General features: G+C 45.8%; 1 protein-coding gene across 1 annotated transcript in view; it reads right to left on the bottom strand.

Annotated features, from left to right (window-relative positions):
• Window positions 1-6,736: 6,736 nt before the first annotated feature.
• Window positions 6,737-26,255, bottom strand: part of pard6a (par-6 family cell polarity regulator alpha) — a 118,371-nt gene continuing 98,852 nt past the window's right edge. Inside the window, exon 3 of the mRNA XM_038806793.1 lies at window positions 6,737-9,795. Within this exon, the coding sequence (XP_038662721.1) occupies window positions 8,954-9,795 (842 nt within the window). The 3' untranslated portion in view covers window positions 6,737-8,953. The remainder of the gene's footprint in view (window positions 9,796-26,255) is intronic.

Genomic DNA, 26,255 nt, shown 5'->3' with positions numbered 1-26,255 from the left:
TTGGCACCGAGCTTCGGGAGTTTGTATCCAAGAAAACGGGAGCGGCTGCAATTGGAGGTGCAGAACTGTAAATTCTAGCCCCGCTAGCAGGAACCAAGATTGCAGTAGTTTAACCCTCTCTATCCCATCCTTTATTTCTCTACCGCTGCTTCACCCCCCCCCCCCCCCCCCCCCAACCAGTCAAGTGAAGTGAAGCTGGAGCACTGCGCTGGCATCTCCAACTGGAGCCCCAGGCAGGAGAGCCTGGCTGCGAGACCTGGGAATAGGAGCAGTACCTGGGTCTTAGTGCAGGCAGGGGGTGGGAAGAGAAAGCGTGGGGTAGGAAAAGGCTGTTGCCATCTGTGTGTGGGATAGTTGGCGTGTGTGGGACAGTTTGGAAATGGGCCAAGCTCCTTCAGGAGCGGGACAATCCATACAGCGGCCTACACCCGCAGAGGTACCACCTGGCATTATCATGCAGTTGGCTACTGGAAGTGTTCAAGGACCAGCTGCCATCACATGTGGCATACAGGAGTGTGTCACCAGCTCACCAGGCGAGAAGCACATTCTGCAGGCAAAACCCTCACCTGGCATCGAGGCATGGCCAAGTCAGTCCACTTTGCTTGCCTTCCCTGAGAAAGAACAATGTATTCTGCTTTTTGATTAATGCCCTTTCTTCCTGTGTTATCGCAAGCAGGAGTGAATCAGACAATGGTCTTTATTATACAATTGCGGCACCATAGCCGCACGCTCTTTATGCTTCCCAACCTAATGAATATTTAATAAGGGTCAAGACTTGGGCCATGTAAAGCCAAATTATTTAGGAATATAGAGGTTTCCTTAGACCCCAGAAGTTTTGTCAATCACTTTGTTCATCCTATTTGAAGCATAACCACAATATCCAAAACAAAAAGGCTCTTTATATTGCAAAATGATGGAGACTCCGGTTGTGGCATTTAGGTGGAGGTCGCATGTTTTGTGGCCCCTTGCAGAGGTATCTTTTACGGCCGTTTTAACCACAGTTTTCAGTGAAGTTTTGTTTGAGCGGAGTTGTGGGGAGTCTCAGGGCACTTAAAGAATGGCAAAAGCCAGCAAAAAGAATATTGGGAAGAAGGCAGTGAGTGAAAGTCCGCCACTGACTGTGTTGAGAGGTGCAGCCGGAGGAAAGATGGCAGGAGAGAGCCCTTTGGGTGGGGCTGTGCCAATTACAGTGGAGAAAATGACCGCGGTGATGGCTGGGTTCGAACAGCTGTTTTAAAAGCATTTCGAAAGGCAACAGATAATAATCTTGGTCACAAATAGGCTTACATTAACACTGCAATGAAGTTACTGTGAAAATCCCCTAGTCACCACATGCCGGTGCCTGTTCAGGGTCACAGAGGGAGAATTCAGAATATCCAAATTACCTAACAGCAGGTCTTTCGAGACTTGTGGGAGGAAACCGGAACACCCGGAGGAAACCCCACACAGACACAGGGAGAACGAGCAGACTCCGCACTGACAGTGACCCAAGCCGTGAATCGAACCTGGGACCCTGGCGTGTGAAGCAACAGTGCTGACCACTGTGCTAAGATGTAGGTGGGAGAGACCCTAATGTCATGGCATAATGACCATTTTACCTCAGTGGATGAGGAGCTGCAGAGGGTGGAGGAGATTAAGAGAGGGCTGAGAGCCAAGGTTGGAGACCTGGAGAACAGGCCGCAAAGGCATAACCTGAGGATCGTGGTTGTGCCAGTAGGTTGAGAGGGCCAGAACATAGAACATAGAGAAATACAGCACAGAACAGGCCCTTCGGCCCACGATGTTGTGCCGAATTTTTGTCCTAGGTTAATCATAGATCATAGAATTTTGGACACTAAGGGCAATCCACCCAACCTGCACATCTTTGGACTGTGGGAGGAAACCAGAGCACCCGGAGGAAACCCACGCACACACGGGGAGGATGTGCAGACTCCACACAGACAGTGACCCAAGCCGAAATCGAACTTGGGACCCTGGAGCTGTGAAGCAATTGTGCTATCCACAATGCTATTGTGCTGCTCTTAAGAACAAATTAATCTACACTCCATTATTCTATCATAATCCATGTACCTATCCAATAGCCGCTGAAGGTCCCTAACGTTTCCGACTCAACTACTTCGACAGGCAGTGCATTCCATGCCCCCACTACTCTCTGGGTAAAAAACCTATCTCTGACTATACCCCTTATATCTTCCACCATTTACCTTAAATGTATGTCCCCTTGTAATGGTTTGTTCCACCTGGGGAAAAAGTCTCTGACTGTCTACTCTATCTATTCCCCTGATCATCTTACAAACCTCTATCAAGTCGCCCCTCATCCTTCTCCGTTCTAATGAGAAAAGGTCTAGCACCCTCAACCTTTCCTACTCTCCATTCCAGGCAACATCCTGGTAAATCTCCTTTGCACCTTTTCCAAAGCTTCCACATCCTTCCTAAAATGAGGTGACCAGAACTGCACACAGTACTCCAAATGTGGCCGTACCAAGGTTTTGTACAGCTGCATCATCACCTCACGGCTCTTAAATTCAATCCCTCTGCTAATGAACGCTAGCACACCATAGGCCTTCTTCACAGCTCTATCAACTTGAGTGGCAACTTTCAAAGATCTATGAACATAGACCCCAAGATCTCTCTGCTCCTCTACATTGCCAAGAACCCTACCATTAACCCTGTATTCCGCATTCATATTTGTCCTTCCGAAATGGACAACCTCACACTTGTCAGGGTTAAACTCCATCTGCCACTTCTCATCCCAGCTCTGCATCCTATCTATGTCTCTTTACAGCCAACAACAGCCCTCCTCACTATCCACAACTCCACCAATCTTCGTATCATCTGCAAATTTACTGACCCACCCTTCAACTCCCTCATCCAAGTCATTAATGAAAATCACAAACAGCAGAGGACCCAGAACTGATCCCTGCAGTACGCCACTGGTAACTGGGCTCCAGGCTGAATATTTGCCATCCACCACTACTCTCTGACTTCTATCGGTTAGCCAGTTCGTTATCCAACTGGCCAAATTTCCCACTATCCCATGCATCCTTACTTTCTGCATAAGCCTACCATGGGGAACCTTATCAAATGCCGTACTAAAATCCATGTACACTACATCCACATGCTTGGTCACCTCCTCAAAGAAGTCAATAAGACTTGTAAGGCAAGACCTACCCCTCACAAATCCGTGCTGACTATCCCTAATCAAGCAGTGTCTTTCCAGATGCTCAGAAATCCTATCCCTCAGTACCCTTTCCATTACTTTGCCTACCACCGAAGTAAGACTAACTGGCCTGTAATTCCCAGGGTTATCACTATTCCCTTTTTTGGACAGGGGCACGACATTCACCTCTCTCCAATCCCCTGGTACCACCCCTGTTGACAGTGAGGACAAAAAGATCATTGCCAATGGCTCTGCAATATCATTTCTTGCTTCCCATAGAATCCTTGGATATATCCCGTCAGGCCCGGGATATCTATCTTGTATCCCTCCCTCTTGTCTATCCTCAAGTTTTTCAAAACGCTCAACACATCTTCCTTCCTAACAAGTATCTCCTCAAGCTTACCAGTCTGTTTCACACTGTCCTCTCCAACAATATGGCCCCTCTCGTTTGTAAATACTGAAGAAAAGTACTCGTTCAAGACCTCTCCTATCTCTTCAGACTCAATACACAATCTCCCGCTACTGTCCTTGATCAGACCTATCCTCGCTTTAGTCATTCTCATATTTCTCACATATGTGTAAAAGGCCTTGGGGTTTTCCTTGATCCTACCCACCAAAGATTTTTCATTCCCTCTCTTCGCTCTCCTAATCCCTTTCTTCAGTTCCCTCCTGGCTATCTTGTATCCCTCCAGCGCCCAGTCTGAACCTTGTTTCCTCAGCCTTACATAAGTCTCCTTCTTCCTCTTAACAAGACATTCAACCTCTCTTCTCAACCATGGTTCCCTCACTCGACCATCTTTCCCCTGCCTGACAGGGACATGCCTATCAAAGACACGCAGTACCTGTTCCTTGAACAAGTTCCACATTTCACTTGTGTCCTTCCCTGACAGTCTATGTTCCCAACTTATGCACTTCAATTCTTGTCTGACAGCATTGTATTTACCCTTCCCCCAATTGTAAACCTTGCCCTGTTGCACGCACCTATCCCTCTCCATTAAGTGAAAGTCACAGAATTGTGGTCACTACCTCCAAAATGCTCCCCCACTAACAAATCTATCACCTGCCCTAGTTCATTACCAAGTACCAAATCCAATATGGCCTCCCCTCTGGTCGTGCAATCTACATACTGTGTTAGAAAAGCTTCCTGGACACACTGCACAAACACCACCCCATCCAAACTATTTGATCTAAAGAGTTTCCACTCCACTCAGAGGCGTAAATAATATTTTGCTGGTAGGATACCGATCGTTCGGGGGGGGGGGGGGGGGGGGGGGTGGGAGAGAGAGAAAGAGAGGAGCATGAATTGGACAGGGTCCACTGGTCGATCCAGCTGAAACCATAGATGAAAGAGCCGAGGGTGGTGATCGTCTGTTTCCATAATTTCCAGCTGAAGGAGAGAGTGCTGAGATGGGCGAAGCAGAGGAGCAAGGTGGAGTGGGAAGGCAAGGGTATACATATGCACCAGGACTTGGAGGAGCTGGCCAGGAAGCGAGCAGCCAGCCAGCCCCCCCCCCCCCCACCCCCCTTTGCCATCGCATCCAAAAAATTTCCACCATCAGTGGTGCCAACTTGTCCTTACGCTTTTTATAGAACTCCACCGGGAACCCATCCAGCCCTGGCACCTTACCCAACTGCATCTTCCCTATCACTACCTTCACTTCCTCCAGTCCTAATGGCCACTAACACTTGCCCTCTCCTCCCCCTCCCACCTCTGGGCACTTCAGTCATTCCAAAAACCTTCTGTCTACAGACAGGGTCGTTTGGCAGTTGAGACGAATGTATGGTTACGGTGAGAAGGCCAGTCAAATCGGCAGGAGGGAGATTGTGTGGATTAGGGATGGGACAGGCGGGATTGTGGTGGCTCCGGAGCAGGTGAACAGGGTGTTTGAGGACTTTATAGGGGTTTATAAAAGTCTGAGCACCGGAAGATGAGTCGGGGATGAGGGAATTTTTGGGGTCATACTGGAGATTTTAGCCAGCGATTTAGCCCAGTGAGCTAAACCAGCCCCATGACAAATGATAATTGGTCAGAAACTGTACCTTTAGTCTGACAGGGATAAGATAGTGAGGGTGCAGGCAAGGATTTCTTTTTTATTTCAAGACGAAGAAAAATATTGGATTTAATCCAATATTTTGGGGTAACACGGTTTGGGGCAACACGGTAGCATGGTGGTTAGCATAAATGCTTCACAGCTCCAGGGTCCCAGGTTCGATTCCCGGCTGGGTCACTGTCTGTGCGGAGTCTGCACATCCTCCCCGTGTGTGCGTGGGTTTCCTCCGGGTGCTCCGGTTTCCTCCCACAGTCCAAAGATGTGCGGGTTAGGTGGATTGGCCAGGCTAAATTGCCCTTAGTGTCCTAAAAAAATAATAAGGTTAATGGGGGTTGTTGGGTTACTGGGATAGGTATACGTGGGCTTGAGTAGGGTGATCATTGCTCGGCACAACATCGAGGGCCGAAGGGCCTGTTCTGTGCTGTTCTAATCAGTAGCAGTACTCTGGAGATGATATCCGATTTCCACGTGGGAACTGTAGAAATACACAGCACAGAAGGAAGCTACTCAGCCCAACACTAACTCCACAGCTCCCAAAGGACTATCCACATTCGCCTATCCATTAATTCTTGATTTTATTTCAGATTGAAATGCATGATGGACTCATTCCTGCCACTGTTTCCATATCCTACTAACTCCTCAATTCACAGCCATCGTATTCATATGGTTGAGAAATTATTGCTGCAGACAACTTGGTACCTGCTGTAAAAATGGCTTCAATTTTCAGGCATAAAGAAAAGGTTTAAGAAGAGAGAGATTGGTGTGTGCTGGTTAATGGAAATAAGTTCGAGGGAAGAAAATATATTCATAAAGAAGAGAGTATGTACTAAGCAAAAATCCAAAATGTCTTTATGAAGATTCATAGGAAATGTAGCCTCAAAAATAACTATTGCAAAGTATAAAACAATGGCAAGGTTGTTATGGCTGATGTTAAGTAAAGCTACAATTGAATGCTAAAAATGCATTGGGGAAAAAAATTGATCAGGTGGCAAGCCATTCCCAGCTTGTAAAGTTGTGTTAGTAGCCACAAAACCCACAATAAAGTCCTTTGAAAGATTTAGCCTGGCGGTTAGGATTGAGTAGGATATGGCTGATATGTTAATATATATTTGTATTTATTTTCCCTATTGATGATGCAGCATAGGTACAAGTGCTTTAGATATTGATGCCTTAAATGTAAATTCATAAATTGCCTGAGCTTTGTTTGAAGATTGGTCAGGTTGCTGGACCAGTCTATGCAGAGAGGAGAAAAGAGGGTTGGAGGGGGGGGGGGGGGGGGGGGGGGGAAGGAGAAATGCACACTGGGGTTGGGGCAGGGGGGAAAAGAATCACATGCGTTTGAGGGTGGGGAAGTGTGTCTGTCTGTAACTGTGTCTGTCTGTATGTATGTAGCAGAGCACTGGACTATTAATTGTAAATCCACCACTGGTGAAGTACAGTGGACATTTCTGTACATTATGTCACTGGTTCTGTATAAAGTTGTAATAGATTACTGGTGATTCATAAAGTCCAAAGACACATTTAGTCCTTGTTAGAACTTTTATTTGAATAATCATACATCTATGTAACATTCACAATATTATACAGCCTGAACCATTAAGACTGCTAATCTGTTAAATATTATAAATAGGAGGTTTGTACAGTTTACAGGAAATCAGGTGGAGGCGAAGGATGAGTGGGGTCAAATACAAAAAAGTAAGAAAAATACTTCCCTCATTTCATAAAAAATTTATACAAAATATTCCCAGTTAGATAAAATTGTCCCCATCTCTTTACTAAACAGATTAGACGCATAACAAATTGACAAAAATACATAGATGGTCTAAAAAACCGCAGGAAGGTTATATCCCAGCATTGAACTCTGCTGACTCAGAACTACCAAAAAAGTAAAATGTGATGTGGGGGAAAAATCTCCATTAAAATAAGATAATGGTTAAAAACTAATTCTGCATACAATTAATGTGATTTGTCAGTCATTTATATTTTAAAAAATGAACGTTTTAAAATGACAGTTCCTGAATACATTTTGCGTTTTTGCCCTGAATGCTTGAACCTTTTCAGTATTAAGGAAATATTTTCTTCTGATGAAAAGTTTTTGGCAGTCCCAGTTTTGTTTTGGGAAAAGCAGAGCCAAGAAACAATGTGCTCATTCCACAGGAAACTTATTAAAACTGCTGAGTCATTGTGCTTGACAAGTGAAAATGCTTTTGAAGGGTGCAGAGATGCAACAAATACTTTGATTATTGCTTTTGATCCAGTGGTCAACAGTGAATGGATTCTAGATTTGAATTTTAAACGTATTAGATGTAACCAACAGGCTGGAACTAAAAGAAAAGTTTTTGTTATTTCTTGATGTGCTTTTTCATACAGGGACTCAAACCATTTCTATCATTTTTAATGAAGGAAGATTAGTCATGCTGTAAAGGTTTATATTGAAACAGACTAAAGTCTGTTCTGTTACAAAAGCTTTGTCAGCCAGCCAGTATGTTGGTCTAATAGAAAAGTTGTTCTGGAAATTTAGGCTATCCAAAACTTCCCTACGTGGGAATGCCATTTTTAAAAAGCAAAATTAAAATAATTTTTCATGGCAGTCACTAAATTAACTATTGCAAAGCTATTTATAGTCAATGCAGATGGCAGTGCTGCTTAGGTTAAAGTCTGAATCAAGGTTTTCCAGTCATCTAGAGTGTCCATTTTACTGATTTTGTTTATTACTGAGTCAAGGTCAAACAAACTAGAGATCAATTGAGCTATCAATTTTTGACTTAACTGTAAAATATTAACTAAGGAAAAATAATTGTGCTCATGATCTACAGTCTCGTTCATCTCAATGTTGAATATTGCTTTGTAAAAAGTATAGGCTGTAAAACAATTACAACATAAAATAACACATCAAGCAGCATGATAAAGAGCACTGAAGTCAGCAGGGTCTCTTAAGATACAGGTAGTGTTAAAAGATAGATAGATTACCTTCATACCACCAAAAATTAGAAAACTTTACAGCAGCATACCTACAAGTTTAAATTTTCAAAGCACTCAAATATTCTTTTCCTCTCAGGGAAAGAACAGCAACTTTGTGAATGGTTTCACTTGTTCCACAGAAATTTTAGTACACATTTAGTTAGTTTCATAATTCTGTTTTCCATAGGAAAAAGGGGCCGTCTGCTATTAAATAGGAAACGGAAATAATTGGAAGTTGCCAAGTTTAAAAAAGAAATAAATCAACATTACTACTAATGAGGTCACTATAAGATGTGCAAGTATTGTGGTATGAGGTTATTGAACTTAAATTTTTAAACACTTGCTTTGCAAATTCACAAAATACATTTGTTGGTCTTCAGTCGCTGGTAACATTTGTTCAATTGCAACTGTCTGAAGTGGTGCATTTCAGTTTTTATAAAGTGGAATCAATTTAGAAGGTTGGCTCCTAAAGTGATGTCTTAGCTAAAGGTATTTGGTAACAATCAAGGTTGTGTTATAAAATGTTTTCTTTCCAAAATAATGTGAAGCACAATTCTCTGAAAGATCCATAATGTAAAAAGTGATTGCAATTTTATTATCTTGCTTTCATATTTACCAATACCCTTTTTACTCACCGTCAAATATTTGAGTGAAAATAAATTGGATTCCAACCTCCTTAACAAGGTTCCCGTCAAGCACAATATTGAATTAACCAAGAAATATAAAGTTTTATTCCGAAGCTCTATATATTTAAAAAAAGTGATAAAACAGGAGAGAAGGTCTATAGCGTTATCATTGTTCCATCTTCTCGCATGTTTCCATGACCTAAACTTTTGCTAGGACTGTCAGTGTGTGTGTTCAAAGAGTTTAGTGAGCCTTTGTATTTGCTTTCTTTGTTGTCTAGCAATGGGCTGTTTAGAGAGATGTTATGCTGCAGCTTTTTGGTTAGGTCTCCATTCACATAATTGGGGAATATAGTTTTTGGAATGTATGCCGGCATGTCATTTTCAATTATTATATCGCCTTCATCTTCGCTCTCTCCTTCTGCTGTACTGTAGTGGTTATAGTTTGAAGTAGCTGTCATGGTGTACTGACTTGGTGTACTGTCCGTTGACACACCAGAACTACCAGAAGCTCTGCTGCTGCGAATAACATTATTTCGTTGATTTGCTGGCTTCACCGTGATGATCAAATTGTGACTGTTGGCCACCATCATATCAGTCACCTGGTCCAGAGACTTGCCAGCAACGTCAATTCCATTAACCTCTAGTATTTCATCATTCACAGCGAGCAGGCCCGTGCTCTCTGCTAAGCCACCCCGGACAAGCCGGGAGATGAAGATTCCTGGAACTTTCTCCACTCCTTGAGGGGTGACCCGTACACTCACCCCATCACGAATATAGAATCCAAGTGGTTTGTCAGAGCCATGTTTGTGAAGACGAACTCTGCGATGAGTTTCTGGAAGGATGTCTACATCAATAATAGAAGAGATTTGTCGGAAATCCTGAGGCATTCCAATCAAGATGTGAGGCTTTGACTTGTGATGGACAGGGCGCAGGACATTAAGACCTTTCTTCTTGCGCAGAAGAGAATTGGTTCCGAATGCTCCACAGTCACCTTCAGCTGCAGAAAGAAAAATATATTTGATTACTTTACAACATCAGAAATAACATTTGAGCTTACACAGAACAGTTAAGAATGAGGTAGTCTTATCAAAACACATTTTTAAAAAGGTATGGCGAAAGCACGGTGGCCTAGTGGTTAGCACAACTACCTAACGGCACTGAGGTCCCAGGTTCGATCCTGGCTCTGGGTCACTGTCCGTGTGGAGTTTGCACATTCTCCCCGTGTCTGCGTGGGTTTTGCCCCCACAACCCAAAAATGTGCAGAGTAGGTGGATTGGCCACGCTAAATTACCCCTTAATTGGAAAAAATAATTGGGTAATCTAATTTATTTTTTTAAAAAGGTATGGCGAAACAGTGTCACACGACCGCTAATTAGTTTTAACAAGAATAAAAGACTGAAAGATCAGATTAGGATGCAATACTTTTTCCTTCCCCTTCCTTTGCCATAGATTAAAAAGTAGCCACAACAGTCTCAGTAACACATCCCTTTGACCACAGCTATCTGGTGTTTTAAATACTCCACTCTAAACGTCAATGTGGATTTCTCCTCAGAATCACACCAGAAGATTGTCGCTTGAACTTCTAATCTCACTCCCAAAAAAACATGCTTTAAAATCTTGTTTCACAATAATGTTTGCCATTAGTGGTTTGCATTCTGAACTTTACTCTAGGTTTTCCAAATGACTGGTTTAGGGGCTGGTTTAGCACAGGGCTAAATGGCTGGCTTTGAAAGCAGGCCAGCAGCGCGGTTCAATTCCTGTACCAGCCTCCCCAAACAGGCGCCGGAATGTGGCGACTACGGGGTTTTCACAGTAACTTCATTTGAAGTCTACTTGTGACAATAAGCAATTTTCATTTCATTCATGACATTATCCAGTATCCAAGCTTTTACCTCTTCCCCCTTAGGATTTGTCTTGATTGTTGTACAAACTGCCCACAGTTAACTATCTAGTCCCAGACTGTTGTACAAACTATTCAGTTACTTTAACTATCGAGTCCCAGATTCTATTAAGATGACATCAAACTTTTGATTTACTTCCTGAAGTCTGGGTTCCCACTTTAAACCTGGTCCTTTAACTCTGAACTCTGTTTACTTTCTCCCTTGAATTCTCCTGAACAATACCTTGGTCTCTGTTGAGTCTTCTTCAGACCTGCTTTATACCCCAATTCCCTGGCTATCTGTACTGTATCTGGTTCTTTGGGAAGCCTACCTCTGCATCTCCCTCATCCTGTCCAGTCTTTGAGAGATGTTCACTCCCCAGTGCCCTGTCTCAACTGCCAACAAATTTAGCTAAACTAACAAAAAACCTGCCTACCGTCAAAGGTTTTCATTTGCTAAGCAACCACTGTTAGTTTATTTACTTTTCACAATAGAAACAGAACAGAGGAAGGTTCTACCTAAACTCCATCAACATATCTCCTGCCCCACCAGAGGTGCAAACACCCTGGACCACTGCTACACGAGCATCAAAAAGGTGCCTACCGTTCCATTCCCCGACCACACTTTGGCAAATCCGACAATAAGTCGGTATGCCTACTTCCGGCTTACAAACAGCAACTCAAGCATGCTAAGCCAGTCAAGAAAACAGTGCAGTGCTGGTCCGAGGTATCGGAGGACATCCTCTGTGACTGCTTGGGGTCTGTGGACTAGTCCATATTCAAGGCCGCAGCAGCTAACCTGGACAAGTACACAATCACCGCAAGTGTGTAGAGGACTGTCTACCAAAGACGACAATACGGATGTTCCCCAATCGGAAACCCTGGCTCAACCAAAAGGCTCACTCCCTGCTAAAGTTTTGGACTGAAGCGTTCAAGTCTGATGACCCTGACCTATATAAGAAATCCAGGTACGACGTCTGTAAAGCCATCAGGGATGCAAAAAGACAACTCCACATCAAACTAGAGTCCCAGGCCAACGACACAAACCCACGATGACTATGGCTGGGCCTACACAAGATCACAGGCTACTAAGCAAAGCCAGGTGGAATATCTGGGGCTGGAGCATCCCTACCCGATGATCTGAACAAGTTCTATGCCCGCTTTGAGCAGTCAGTCAATACATCAGTGCCACTCGTCCCAACAGCCCTGGACACACCCATACCTTCTGAGGCTGTAATAGTGGGTAAGAGCTGCCTTCTTGAAAGTGAATCCGCGGAAAGCGACGGGCCCTGGCGGAGTCCCTGGGTGACCACTCAGAGCCTGCGCACACCAGCTGGCGAGTTTATTTGCAGATATCTTCAATACATCACTTCTCCGCTCTGAGGTCCCCAACTCCTTCAAGAAGGCCACCATAATACCAGTACCAAAGAAGAACAAGGTAGCCTGCCTCAACGACTACCGACTGGTGGCGCTGATGTCTATTATCATGAAATGCTTCGAGCAGCTAGTCATGAGATGGGTCAATGCATACCTCCCGGACGGTCTCTATCCACTGCAGTTTGCCAATCACCGCAACCGGTCCACAGCAGATGTTATCTCCCTGGCTCTACTTGAACACCTCGACAACAAGGATACCTGCGTAAGACTGCTGTTCATAGACAACAGCTCCGCCTTCAACACCATTATCCCAACAAGACTAATAACCAAACTTTGCAATCTTGGACTTAACGCCTCCCTGTGCAGCTGGAACCTTGACTTCTTCACCACCAGACCGCAATCTGTCAGGATAGGCAACAGCACCTCCTCCACAATAGTCCTCAACACTGGGCCCCGTAAGGATGTGTGCTCAGGCCTCTACTGTACTCCCTATACACACTTGACTGTGTGTCAAGATTTAACTCCAACTCAATCTATAAGTTTGCGGATGATACGACTGTGGTGGGTCATATCTCAAACAATGACGAATCAAAATACAGAAGCGGGATAAATCACTTGGTTGCATGGTGTACAAAAACAACCTCTCTCTAAATGTTGGAAAGACCAAGGAACTGATCATTGACTTCAGGAAGCATAGCATGACACACTGCTGTCTGCATCAATGGCTCTGAAGTGGAGATGGTTGATAGCTTTAAGTTCCTGGGGTCACCATCGCCAACAGTCTGTCCTGGTCCACACACATTGATGCAACAGTCAAGAAAGCCCAACAAACAGGGTGGGGACTCGCGATTTTTGGGGTTGGGGTGGAGCCGGGAGTGCAGGAGGCGAAAGAGGCCGGTGTCCTGGCCTTTGCGTCCCTAGTAGCCCGTCGAAGGATTCTGTTACAATGGAAGGATGCAAGGCCCCCAAGCGTGGAGACCTGGATCAGTGACATGGCGGGATTTATAAAATTGGAAAAGGTCAAATTTGCCCTGAGAGGATCAATACAAGGGTTCTATAAACGATGGCAGCCTTTTCTGGACTTCCTGGCTCAGAGATAGATAACTGGGTCAATAGCAGCAGCAACCCGGGGGGGGGGGGGGGGGGGGGGGGGTGCATTGTAGTGTTATTCTGTAACTTTATAGTGTGTTAATTTGCGTTGTTGTTAAAATGCTGGGTTGTTCATGGGGATGGGGCGAATGTATATGATTGTTAATATTATTGTTATTTTCGGTATTTTACTAAGGTGCGTTATTGTTGTATAAAATCAAAATTTCTCAATAAAAATTATTTAAAAAAAAAGAAAGCCCAACAAAGTCTCTACTTCTTATGGAAGCTAAAGAAATTCAGCATGTCTGCATCGACTCTCACAAACATCTACAGATGTGCGATAGAGAGCATCATATCCAGCTGCATCACAGCTTGGTATGGCAGCTGCTCGGTCCAAGATCGCAAGAAACTGCAGAGTGTGGTGAACTCAGCCCAACGCATCACACAAGCTTGCCACCCTCACATTGATTCTGTATACACCTCCCACTGCCTCAGGAAGGCAGACAGCATTATCAGAGACCCCTCCCACCCAGGCAGAAGGTACAGAAGTCTAAAGACCCGCACATCCAGACATAACAACAGCTTCTTCCCCACAGCTACAAGACTCCTCAACGACTCCCCCTTGGACTGATCTGTTCCCTGTAAGAACACTATTCGCGGAGAGACTTCCGGTCGGCGAGCGGAGCAGTCGCACAGAAAGGGGCTCCTGCAGGGCAACGAGGTCGGGGCCTTTTTCTCCGCAGCGGGAAGAGCAGGGAAGGGGAAGATACAACCCCCCCCCCGCGAAATTGGTGGCAGGGGAACCTCAGCGGCGGAGCGACCCCCCCCCCCCCCCCCCCCCCCCCCCCCCCCCCCCCCAACGGCACCAGAACGCAGGCCAGGAGCGGAGTGGCAGCGGCCCGGACCAAAGCGGGACTGAGCCTGCGGAGAGGAGGGAACGGAGGAGCGACCAGCGACCCAAGCACTCCCACCGGGGTGTAACGAGCGGCGGCCCTGACAGAGCAGCGGGGACCGACCCAACCCAACCCCCCCCCCCCCCCGAAACCGGCAGTGACCACCACGAGGCAGGAACAAAGGGACTCCGGACCAGAAGCCTCTCTCTCTACCCTGGGTGAGTGAGGGAAAAAGAAGAAAAAAGAACTTTTACAAAAACAAAACTCTGAAAAGAAAACTGTTAAAGAGAGGGGGGGGGGGGGGGGGGGGGGGAGAAATATATTATTTTCTCTCTTTTTGCACTCTCTTTTCTCACCGAAAGCAAGCCCACCTGAGAGGAGTTTTATAAAAGAGAAAAAATAAAGTGGTAAAGGAAAGGAGGGAAGAGAGAAGAAAAAGGGAAGAAACAAAAAAAAAAAGGTGCGGAAAAGAAAAACAAGGGGAGAAGAAAAGAAGAAAGGGAAGGGGGAGAAAAAACGCCAGAAGGGAGCCAAAGCAGAGGGAGAAGGGGCACCAGAGGCAGATGGGGCAATGGGCGAGCCAGCTCAGGCGAGCGAATCAGCACACAAGGCGACAGACGGAAGTATCGCCGCATCAAAAAGAGCTGGACAGACAGGTGCACTCTCCCCCGGGGCCAGGGGGGAGCTGGAACTGGAAGGCAGCCTTTGCCGAGGCGCTGAGGGAGCATCAGCAGGTAAACAACGCAGAGGCGAGGGCAGACATAGAGGCCGCAATGCAGGCAGCAGTAGACAGGGCCATGTCAGGGGTGCAGCAGGCCCTGACCAGACTAGAGGAGAAATTGGATGCCCAAGGGGAGAAACTGGAAGCCCAGGAGGCGACCATTAAGGAGCTGGAGAAAGCAGCAACTGACATGAGAGACCAGGTCACGGCCCTGGAGAGGGAGGTGACGAGACTGGGCGCAACACAGGGGAGCCTGAAGGGCAGAGTAGACGACCAGGAAAACCGCTTGAGAAGGCAAAATGTCAGGATAGTGGGCCTGCCAGAGGGGATCGAGGGTAGAAACCCTAAAGCATATTAACACCCATTAATCCCCACTCTTTGCTTTCTATTAATTAACCAATCCTCTATCCATGCTACTACTTTACCCTTAATGCCATGCATCTTTATCTTATGCAGCAACCTTTTGTGTGGCACCTTGTCAAAGGCTTTCTGGAAATCCAGATATACCACATCCATTGGCTCCCCGTTATCTACTGCACTGGTAATGTCCTCAAAAAATTTCACTAAATTAGTTAGGCACGACCTGCCCTTTATGAACCCATGCTGCGTCTGCCCAATGGGACAATTTCTATCCAGATGCCTCGCTATTTCTTCCTTGATGATAGATTCCAGCATCTTCCCCACTACCGAAGTTAAGCTCACTGGCCTATAATTTCCAGCTCTCTGCCTACCTCCTTTTTTAAACAGGGTGTCACGTTTGCTAATTTCCAATCCACCGGGACCACCCCAGAGTCTAGTGAATTTTGGTAAATCATCATTAGTGCATCTGCAATTTCCCTAGACATCTCTTTTAGCACTCTGGGATGCATTCCATCAGGGCCAGGAGACTTGTCTACCTTTAGCCCCATTAGCTTGCCCATCACTACCTTCTTAGTGATAACAATCCTCTCAAGGTCCTCACCTATCATAGCCTCATTTCTATCAGTCGCTGGCATGTTATTTGTGTCTTGTACAACATGGGAGCCATGGCGAGCGTACGGACCAACAATACCAACTCCCAATACTTCCAACTGCACAGGGGCACCAGACAAGGATGCCCACTGTCCCCGCTGCTGTTCGCCCTCGCGATCGAACCGCTAGCAATCGCGCTCAGGGCAGCAAAAAGCTGCAGGGGATCCAAAGGGGAGGCAGAGATCACAGAGTCTCACTCTATGTGGATTACCTGCTCCTCTACATTTCGGACCCACAGAGCAGCATGGGCGGAATCATTGCACTCCTGAAAGAGTTTGGAGCCTTCTCGGGCTACAAACGCAACATGAGCAAAAGCGAGATCTTCCCAGTACACCCGCAAGTGGTGGTGGGGGGGCAGCACTAAAGGGGCTGCTGTTTAAACAAGCCCGACACAAATTCCGCTACCTGGGGATCCAAATAGCCCATGACTGGAAAGGGATCCACAAATGGAACCTCACCAGTCTGACGGAGGAAGTAAAAAAGGACCTGCAAAGATGGAACACACTCCCACTCTCCCTCGCGGGGAGAGTCCAGACGATCAAAATGAACGTACTGCCCAGGTTCCTCTTCCTGTTTAGATCCATCCTGATCTACATCCCAAGGCCTTTTTCAAAGCGCTGGACAAACTAATCATGGCTTTCGGATTTGGGGGGGGGGGGGGGGGGGGGGGGTACAAATGCTAGGATCCCAAAGAAGCTCCTACAAAAAACAAAATCCAAACCTACAATTCTACCACTAGGCGGCGACAGCCGAGCGAATAAGGGGATGGATCAAGGAGCCAGAGGCGCGCGGAGGAGGCCTCCTGCGTGGGGACCTCCCTCCAGGCCCTCGCCACGGAAGCACTCCCATCCCCACCCAAAAAACACTCCAGCAGCCCGGTGGTGATAGCCACCCCCCAATCCTGGAACCAACTGCGGCAGCAATTTGGCCTGACCAAAATGTCGGACAAAGCTCCCATCTGCAACAACCATGCAACTGACTGCACCTTCAAAAGGTGGAGGCAGGATGGAGGGACACTGTCAGTCATGGATCTATACACGGGCGGCAGGGTCGCAACACTGGACGAACCGACAGAGAAATTTCAGCTAGCCAGGGGGAACGAGCGGACGTATCTGCAGCTTAAAAACTTCTGATGAAAGGAGACAAGGACGTACCCACAACTGCCACGACAGACACTACTGGAAGAACTACTGGACGCAAGCATACTAGACAAGGGAAACTGTAGTGACATGTACGACCGACTGGCTGAAAGGGCCGACACCGTACTGGACGCAACACGAAAGAAATGGGAGGACCACCTGGGATTTGAGAAAGGATGGGGACTCTGGAGCGAAGCACTGCATAGGGTCAACTCCACCACCACGTGCGCAAGGCTCGGCCCGACGCAACTAAAAGTGGTACATAGAGCCCACTTAACAAGAACCCGTATGAGTAGGTTCTTCCCGGGAGGTGGAGGATAGATGTGAACGGTGCCAAGGAGGCCCGGCCAACCACACCCACATGTTCTGGTCTTGCCCCAGACTTGGGGAGTACTGGACAGCCTTCTTTGAGGCAATGTCCAAAGTGGTGGGGGTGAGGGTGGAGCCATGCCCGAAAGTGGCGGTCTTCGGGGTCTGGGACCAGCCAGATCTATTCCTGGGGAGGAGGGCGGACGCACTTGCCTTTGCCTCCCTGATCGCCCGCCGTAGAATCCTGTTTGGCTGGCGATCAGCAGCATCACCCAGAGCTGTAGACTGGCTGTCCGACCTCTCGGAATCTCTCCAAATGGAGAAAATAAAATTCACCATCCGAGGTTCAGACGACGGCTTCCACAGAACATGGGAGCCATTCACGCGAATGTTCCGGGACCTGTTTGTGGCCAACAAACAAGAGGAAGAATAGCCAGGTAGCCAAGAGTCAGGGGAATTTAGTCAAGAATCAGGGGAGGGTAGCCAAGGCATGAAAGGGAGAGATAGACTGGGAGGGGGGGGGGGGGGGGGAGGAGGAGACAGCCAAACCCGAGGAAAGAAAGGTGAACCACAGGGGGGCAGCTAAACCTGAGGAAAGAAAGGCGAACCGTGGAGGGGGGGGGGGGGGGGGGAACAAGAGAGAGAGAGAACCAGCGGGGTGGGGCGGGGAAACGGGAGCCGGAAGGAAGGCACGGGATGCCAAAACATGCATGACATCTCCAGGAGCGGGGAACGAGGAAACTAAAGATGGAGGGGTGCCCCCACAGTGGCCTGGCCCGCGATCGGGACCCACCGATCCGCGGGCGGGCCTGTGCCGTGAGAACGCTCCATTCTTCCCCCCACTCCACCCCCCCTGCAAACAGTCGCCTACTTACATGGTGTAAATAATTTTGCCAGGTGTAAAGAGCTGCCGCTGTCGAGCTGCTGCACAATACCCTACCAGTTATTCCATTTCATATTTTATTGCTATGCTGCTCTTGCTCATGTATTTGCTTTGTTTGGTCCCTTGTTCCGCACCGTCCCCAATCTTGTCAATGTACTCTGTTGATTATTCATTTTGTCTACTATGTACGTACTGTGTACGTTCCCTCGGCCACAAAAACATGCTTTTCACTGTACTTCGGTATATGTGACAATAAATCAAATCAAATTGAAACCAACAGCCATACATACAAACACCTTTTCCAGCATGAACCTAATAATAGGTTTTACCTTTCCAGGCATAGAAACATTAAATTAAACCCACTTAAAACTATGGGTGGGATTCTCCGACCCCCTTGCCGGGTTGGAGAATCGCCGGCTTGGGGGTGGGGCGTGTATCACGCCCCGGCCGGCTGCCGAATTCTCCGGCACTGGGGATTTGGCTCCGGGGAGGTGCCCCCACAGTGGCCTGGCCTGCGATCGGGACCCACCGATCTGTGGGCGGGCCTGTGCCGTGGGAACGCTGCATTCTTCCGCGTCAGCCGCTGTGGTCCTCCGCGATGGCTAACATGGAGATGAACCCCCTGCGCATGCACTGGGATGACGCCAGCACACGCTGGCGCTCCCGCACGTGCGCCAACTCGCGCCGGCCGGCGGAGGCCCTTCGGAGCCAGTTGGCGTGGCGCCAAGCCCCTTCCCCGCCAGCTGGTGCGGCGCAAACCACTCCGGTGCCAGCCTAGCCCCTGAAGGTGTGCAGGATTCCGCACCTTTGGGGCAGCCCGATGCCGGAGTGGTTCATGCCACTCCTCGGAGCCGGGACCCCCCGCCCTGCTGGGTAGGGGAGAATCCTGCCCCATATCTTATTTCTAATGATTACCAGTAGAAATATAAATCCCTAAAAGTACCTTTGTTTTCCTGTTTTTCCAATACTAGATCTGGATCTTTCCTAATAGATCCGGTGGGGATTTGACAAGAGCGAGAACTGGGAGAATGTTTCCTCTGGTGGAAGAGACCAGAACGAGGGAACACAGTTTAAAAGTAAAGAGATGTCTCTTTTTGGACAGAGATGAGAAATGTTTTTGGAGGGTTTGTTAGTATGTGGAATTCTCTTCTCCCAAAAGCGGTGGTGGCTGGGTCATTAAACTTATTCAAGGCAGAGTTAAATATATTTCTGATTGAAGAGAGTCAAGGGTTATGGGGGTGCAGACAGCAAAGTGGATTTGGAACTACAACCAGATCTTAATGAATGGCGGAGCAGGCCAAATGGCCTACCCCTGCCTTAAATATCTATGATGCTTTCCCCCACCATAGGTTATAGAACTGCTCCCGGTCATTCTATCAGTTAATATTGCTTCAAACGGTGGGGCAGTGGTTAGCACTGCTCCCTCCTAGCTCCAAGAATCCAGGTTCGATCACGGCCCTGGGTCACTGTCCATGTGGAGTTTGCACATTCTCCCAGTGTCTGCGTGGGTCTCACCCCCACAACCCAAAGATGTGTAGGGTAGGTGGATTGGCCACACTAAAATGCCCTCAAATCGGGAAAAAATGAATTGGGTACTCTCAATTTATTTTTTAAATAAAATTATTGCTTCAAATTCAAATGAGTTTCCAAAGTATCCTTGAAGTGAGTTCCGTAGTTACACTATACAGTAAGGTACTTTTTTTTACTCTTCAAAACCTAGTTAAATGCCAAATTCAATGGCATGTAGCTGTACAGATTGATCACTAGTTGAGATTCATTTGCTACAATCATTTATCATTTTGATAAATAAATATAGAAAAATAGACGGGAGAAAGGCATAATTCACTCTTAAAACCTTCATACGTCTCCACCAATTAGCCCTCAGGGCATTCTAAAACACCTGCTCCCATTAAAAGGAATATAGCCATTCCAAGAATTCTCTCCCAAGAACATGAAGGTAATGTGGGTAGGAAACAATGACAAAAAAAACCTGTGACTGACAATAATGCATTGATAAAATGACTGCTCATTTGTACAATCCTTCTATACTCGCCTCCCATTCTCTTAACTGATCAAATATTTTCTACAGCAAATATTCTCTCGTGCTACTCTTTACATTAACTGCAATTTAGGTTGCATACAAATGGTACAATTGAATGAAACACTAAAAAGATTACATTAGGGATGAAATTAAACAACTTTTCCACCATGGGCTTTTTCTCTGCACACCACCCCTCCCCACCGTGGAATTCACAGTGGTAGTTATGAATTGTACATTGCAGCTAATCGATCCTTAGATGAGTGCATAGTACTACACTGTTTTGGTGGCCCTTTTGACTGACCTGAAAATCCATTCTAACTGGATTTAAGTGATAGGCAACCCCTGGGACTTTAACCCTTGGCCACTTGAGCTGATAAAATATTGCTGCAACTGCTAGTTTACCAGACCACTTCAAGAGATTAACTTTTCCTTGTGACAAAATAGGCTTTATGGTCAGTTTATGTTAATGTAAAATCTGGCAACTTAGAAGTAATATATTCTCATGTTGGGCTAATCCAATTAATGTTTTAGATGGTAAATTGAAAATATAAAAATAAATCAATATGGAACCATCTTGTGGGGAAGGGAAGAGAATGGAGTGTATCCGGTCAATTGATTTCTCGTCAATCCATTAAATTATTAGTCTATTACACGGTGATTCTACTTTATTTATTCCTGGCAGAAAGATCTAGTTTTCTCCCCCTTTTGCCCCAAAACATGCATTTTGAATTGAATATTAAATTCACATGCCAACAAATTGTGTATTTGAAATGTGAAAAGGCATTTCTTCCAGTCTACAGCTCACTAACAGCATAACTGGACACGCTGCTTAGTGACAGATGGATTTGGGTTTATTTAAACCTCTGAATATCCTGTAACAGTGGCCACATGTTCCTTCAGATTTGATATACTACAGAACGTTAAATAAAATGTTCAAGTATATGATATTTAAATTCCTATTTAGATTGCTAAAAATTACTAAACCATAACAACAAATGCATTCACTTCTTCCCCCCAAATGTAGAGTCAATTTTTAAAATTTCAAATCAGTTGTTTTCAGATATTTGAAATTACGGGTTCAATTTAACAGAAATGAAACAATAGTGTTGAGCATGTTTAGCCAGGGTGTTTCCCGGCACTTGCAGCGGTGGGAAAGACAATGCTATCGAATGGGACGCTGCTTCATTTCAGGACCTTCACGAGGAACGTCCTGCCCAGGCCGCACTCAGCTCTGCTCGCCAGTGCAGGAAGAAATACGGAGCCATTTAAAAATGGCACCCCAACCTGAAGTTATAGTATCTTTGGAGCATTTGATAAGGTGGAGTAGAACTACCTTGGAAAGATTTGGTTTTGGCCACGAATTCTCCTGGGTTTGTTTAATCTACAAATCCCAGAAAGCCAAATCCACATGACCTCCTGAATACTTTCCGCTCAGCAGGGGCACTAGACAGATCTGTCCCCTTTCTCCATTGCTCTTTGCGATGGCCATTGAACCTCTGCCGATAGTGTGGAGGCTGTAGAGGGATGGAGGGGAATACATTGTGAGGGAGAGGAGCACCGATCTCACTGTACACAGATGGCCTACTCATATTACAGATCCTATCTCCTCCATAGAAAATATCATGAAGACACTCATGAGATTTGGCACATTTTCAGGTTATAAATTAAATGCGAGTAAAAGTGAGTGTTTTCCAGTGAACCCAACAGCCAAAAGGGCTCAGCTTGGTTCGCTGCAGTTTCGCCACTTACCCTCTAGTTTCCGGTACCTGGACATCGTGAACTTTTCAACCCACATCGGTACGGTTAAATCTCCCCCTGACTCTAGTGGGCAGGATCCTAACTGTGAAGATGAATGTGCTACCAAGGCTTTTATTCTTATTTCAATGTATCCCCATTTTTGTTTAGTTTTTTACCCAAAGCATTTTTTATTATGGTCAACAAATTAATATTGTTTATCAGCACAGTAAGAGTCCCAGAGTCCGCAGCGCTCTGCTTCAGAGAGTCAGAGGATCGGGGGGATTAGCCCTCCCGAATCTCCTGTTTTATTATCGGGCTGCCAACATACAGAAGATCCTACAATGGCTAAGTGACCTGAAGATTGGAGGCAGGGTCTTGTGCCACAGCCTCATCCCTACATACCATAATTACCGCACTGTGCCTTTTCCCAGATAGGTCTTTCCTTGAACCCTGTGGTGATTTCCACCCTCAGAATTTGAAGCAGTTTCGACAGCACTTCAAATCTTCTCACTGTCCCCTCCTGCCCAGATAGGTGACAACCACCTCTTTGCACCTTCAAGCTTCGACCCATCGTTCAGGTGCTGGAGAATGGGAGGTATGGTACACTGGGCATTTATTCCTAGATGGAGGTATTGCCAGCCTTGGAAAAGCTCTCTTCCCAACCTTTTGCTTTTTTTTTTCCAAATTCGAGATTTCTCACACAAGTTTTTTCCTTCCTTCCCCCAGCCCCTCCTCCTTCCCTGCTGAAAAAGGGACTGGCCTTGGCACAGCAGGGGAGAGCGTAGATTTCAAATCTACACAGCCTCATTCTATCTTCAGATCCTGTCCCTTTGAATACAGTATGTGAGAAATCAGTGGAGGGCTGTTCACATATCCCAGCTAACCACACATGTGTTTTAGTCTTGTGGTAAGCTTGCTGGATACTGGGCCTCCTCTTTCAACCAAAATCCAAGATTTTACAGATAATCCTAGAACCTTGCCCGCTGGTTGCAATATTTGGGGTTTCGGACTCCCAGTCTTTCTACTCAGGAATGAAGGTGGATGTTCCATTCGCTTACTTATTAGCCAGGAGGTGAATATTACTCAACTAGAGATCTCCCTTGCCACCCAAGGCATCTGTCTGGATGGAAGATTTGATAATGGTTTTGCATCTGTAGAAAGTCAAGTACAGCATCAGAGGCTCAGTGTAGAGGTTCCACCAGAGATGGCAGCCATTCATTTCTTTCTTTAAGGATCTGGACATGTTGGGGGGGGCGGGGGGGGGAGGTTAGTAATAGGCGTTCCTGGTCCCATTGCACTCTTAACTGCCTTCCTACTGTTGTTTCGGGTGTTTGTTTTTTTTAGTGTGTATATTTTTGGCTATATGTACATTACTATTTATATTTGATAATTCAGTAAATTTTAAAAATAAATGGCACCCTGATCTCTAGACCCCCACCATGCTCTCTGAACCCCCCCCCCCCCCCCCCCCCCCCCCCCCCCCCCCCCCCCCCCCAAACTCACCAATAAAGGGATCCTGGAGTCCCCCACACCTCACAAGGGCAAGTCACCCCTGGGCCCGATCCCCATTGGGGGCAAATGCCACCCAGGCACCTTGGCAGTGCCATCTGGACAGCACTACCAGAGTGCCTAGGCAGCACTGCCAGGGTACCACCCTGCCCAGAGCCCAAGCATGCAGGGGCCCCAATCACCTGGAGGAGGGGTTCTTTTCCAACTTTGCTGTCTGATCAGTTCCTCTGAATGGATTGCTCACCCGTTACAGAACCGAATTTTTAAAACGATAGGGTTCGACAACAGGCTTCCATACCATCAGGTCAGTGCCCAGCAGACTTGTAAATCACTACCCACAATACGATGCAACAACCATGACAGAGTCAAAATACCAAGTTTAATCTTAAAGATGCCTTTCATCAGTTTGAAGTACCAATGAAATGTTTACTTTTGTCCTTCAACAACAGCTCTAAAACCAAATATAACATGACATTTGATTGAAAAGCAATATATTGTTTACAATTCTATACTCAGGTTACTGACTGGGTCAAAATTCGGAATCAAAAGATGAAATAGGACATTTAGCCCATTGTACGTTGTCCAATTAGTTGCACTACCCTGCTTGCTTAGATCTGAGCCTGGTTCTTAAATTTAAAATGTATCTAAGTAGGCTACACAGGTGGAGGAGACTAACATTTACATTGTAAAAAAGTTACAAAGAGCACAATTGCAAATTGCACAATTGCAAACTGTAGCGATAGCGTGGTTGTGTTGTAATTCACCAACTGACCACTAGGAGTCTCATTAGTATACAAGTGAATGTTAGAGTCAGGTGACCTCAGACTGGCTGGAAGAGGGGTTGCTTGTGCTTGATTATACTGCTATTCATCTGTTGTTTTGTATGTAGTTGACCCACAGTTAATATTAATAAATCATTTGTAGCTTTAGCTAAAGCTTTAGCGACAAATGTTCTTGTAATACAAATCAGGCCATCTGACAAGAATATCACACAAACATGCACTGAAGAGAAGTCTTTTTAAAAAATAGAATTCTTGTTAAACAATGTAGAATAAGTGTAGTGAATACATAGTTCAATTAATAAATTTGCAACTTCTGCAGGTTGAGGCCATTCCAGCATAGGCATAATAGCACATCATGTATTCTAGATTACAGAGATTAACAAATTTACCAGTGTCATAATCACATACAGGAGTTGTGTTTGCCAAAGCTTAGCCAGACAAGAGAAATGTTATTCAATGCTTGTGAAAAAGCATTCCTGAGTGATGCACCGTTGAAATGCAGCAGGTAGCCAATTTCAAGATCTGGCAGCTTTCTCTTGTACTAATGATTCTAGCATAACAGCAAGACTTACTCCAGGCCAAGTTATTTTTCTTCAAAAATATACTTTATTCATAAATTTGTAAAAGTTAATTCAATTCCGAAACACTGAATTGAAAATTACAGAACGTGCAATAAACTTTTCTCCATCACTCTCTAGGTACCCCAATATAATTGCAATATTCTTGGTATGCGCAATTTACTTTTCATGTCAGGTATGCAGTTAATTTCTTGCCCTTGGCTGAAAGGACTTAGACAGCAATCTTTCCCCATTATGCCTCTGCGCCAGCTCCCCAAGCTTTAGTGCTAAATACTCATTGAGAGTTAGTTGTACGAGTTACATTCAACTCGAGATTATGAAGAATAGTAGACCTCTGATTTAATGCCACATCTGTGATGAACTAGCTAATTGTAGTTGTAACAGGAGAAACAACTTGTTCCAATATCCCTGTATCAGAAGGAAAAACAAAGCAGTAAGACCTTTACAGGATGGTGTATGTGCAAGACTGATTTAGAACCCACTAATACACAGATCATGAATTTTTACTACCAAACAGAATACATCAATTGCCCAAAGTTATACCCTGGTTGCCACCTGGTTATCCACTCACTTAATCTGTTAAAAGATTATCTTGGCTCCAATGTTTGAGACCTGGAACTTAAACGTTTCTATGTAGAAATTCAAATGCAGAATTGCATACTAACACATGAACTGAATAGAAGGTAAAGATCCTTTTGTCCATCCAGCTTCTCCCACATTAGTGTGGTATCTTGTACACTCTCCATCACAGTTGAAACCATCCCCAACTGAAACCATGTGATCTCCTTTACGAGGCATAGAAAGATAAAAACTCAGACCAATTTGGGGAAAGAAATTTCAGAAAATTCCTTTCCAATCCATCTAGGCAATCGCTAAGTCCAGGAGATAACTCTGGCCACAAGTTCCAGGATGTAACCTGAGGGAGGTACTCCTCCAACCTCAGCGCTAGAACCTTGGCCAAAATCTTAGCATCCACATGTAATAAGGACATCAGGCAGTATGACCCACACCCCATCAGGTCCCTATCCTTTCTCAACAGAAGAGAAATGGGTGGCACAGTGGTTAGCGCTGCTGCCTCAGCACCGAGGACCCAGGTTTGATCATGGCCCCATGTCACTGTACGTGTGGAGTTTGCACATTCTCCCAGTGTCTGTAGTCTCACCCCCATAACCCCAAAAAATGCAGACTAGGTGGATTGGCCACACTAAATTGCCCCTTAATTGGAAAATGAATTGGGTACTTTAAATTTTAAAAATCAGAAGCGAGATGGATGCTTGCATCAATGTCCCCAAAAGACATTACTGAATCTTCAAATATCTCCACCAATAATGGTACCAGCTGACCAGCCAAAGTTTTATAATATTCCACCGGGAACCCATCCGGCACTGGTGGCTTGCCAGTCTGCATTCGCCCAATAGCTGTCCGGACCTCTTCCAGCCCCAACAGCTGCTCCAACCTTTCCCGATCCTCCACCACAAGACACTCCAACCCCTCCAGAAACATCATATC

The sequence above is a fragment of the Scyliorhinus canicula genome, chromosome 9, assembly GCF_902713615.1.
Source record: "Scyliorhinus canicula chromosome 9, sScyCan1.1, whole genome shotgun sequence".
In the NCBI taxonomy this organism is placed as follows: domain Eukaryota; kingdom Metazoa; phylum Chordata; class Chondrichthyes; order Carcharhiniformes; family Scyliorhinidae; genus Scyliorhinus; species Scyliorhinus canicula.
This window is presented reverse-complemented; position numbering and strand designations above follow the sequence as displayed.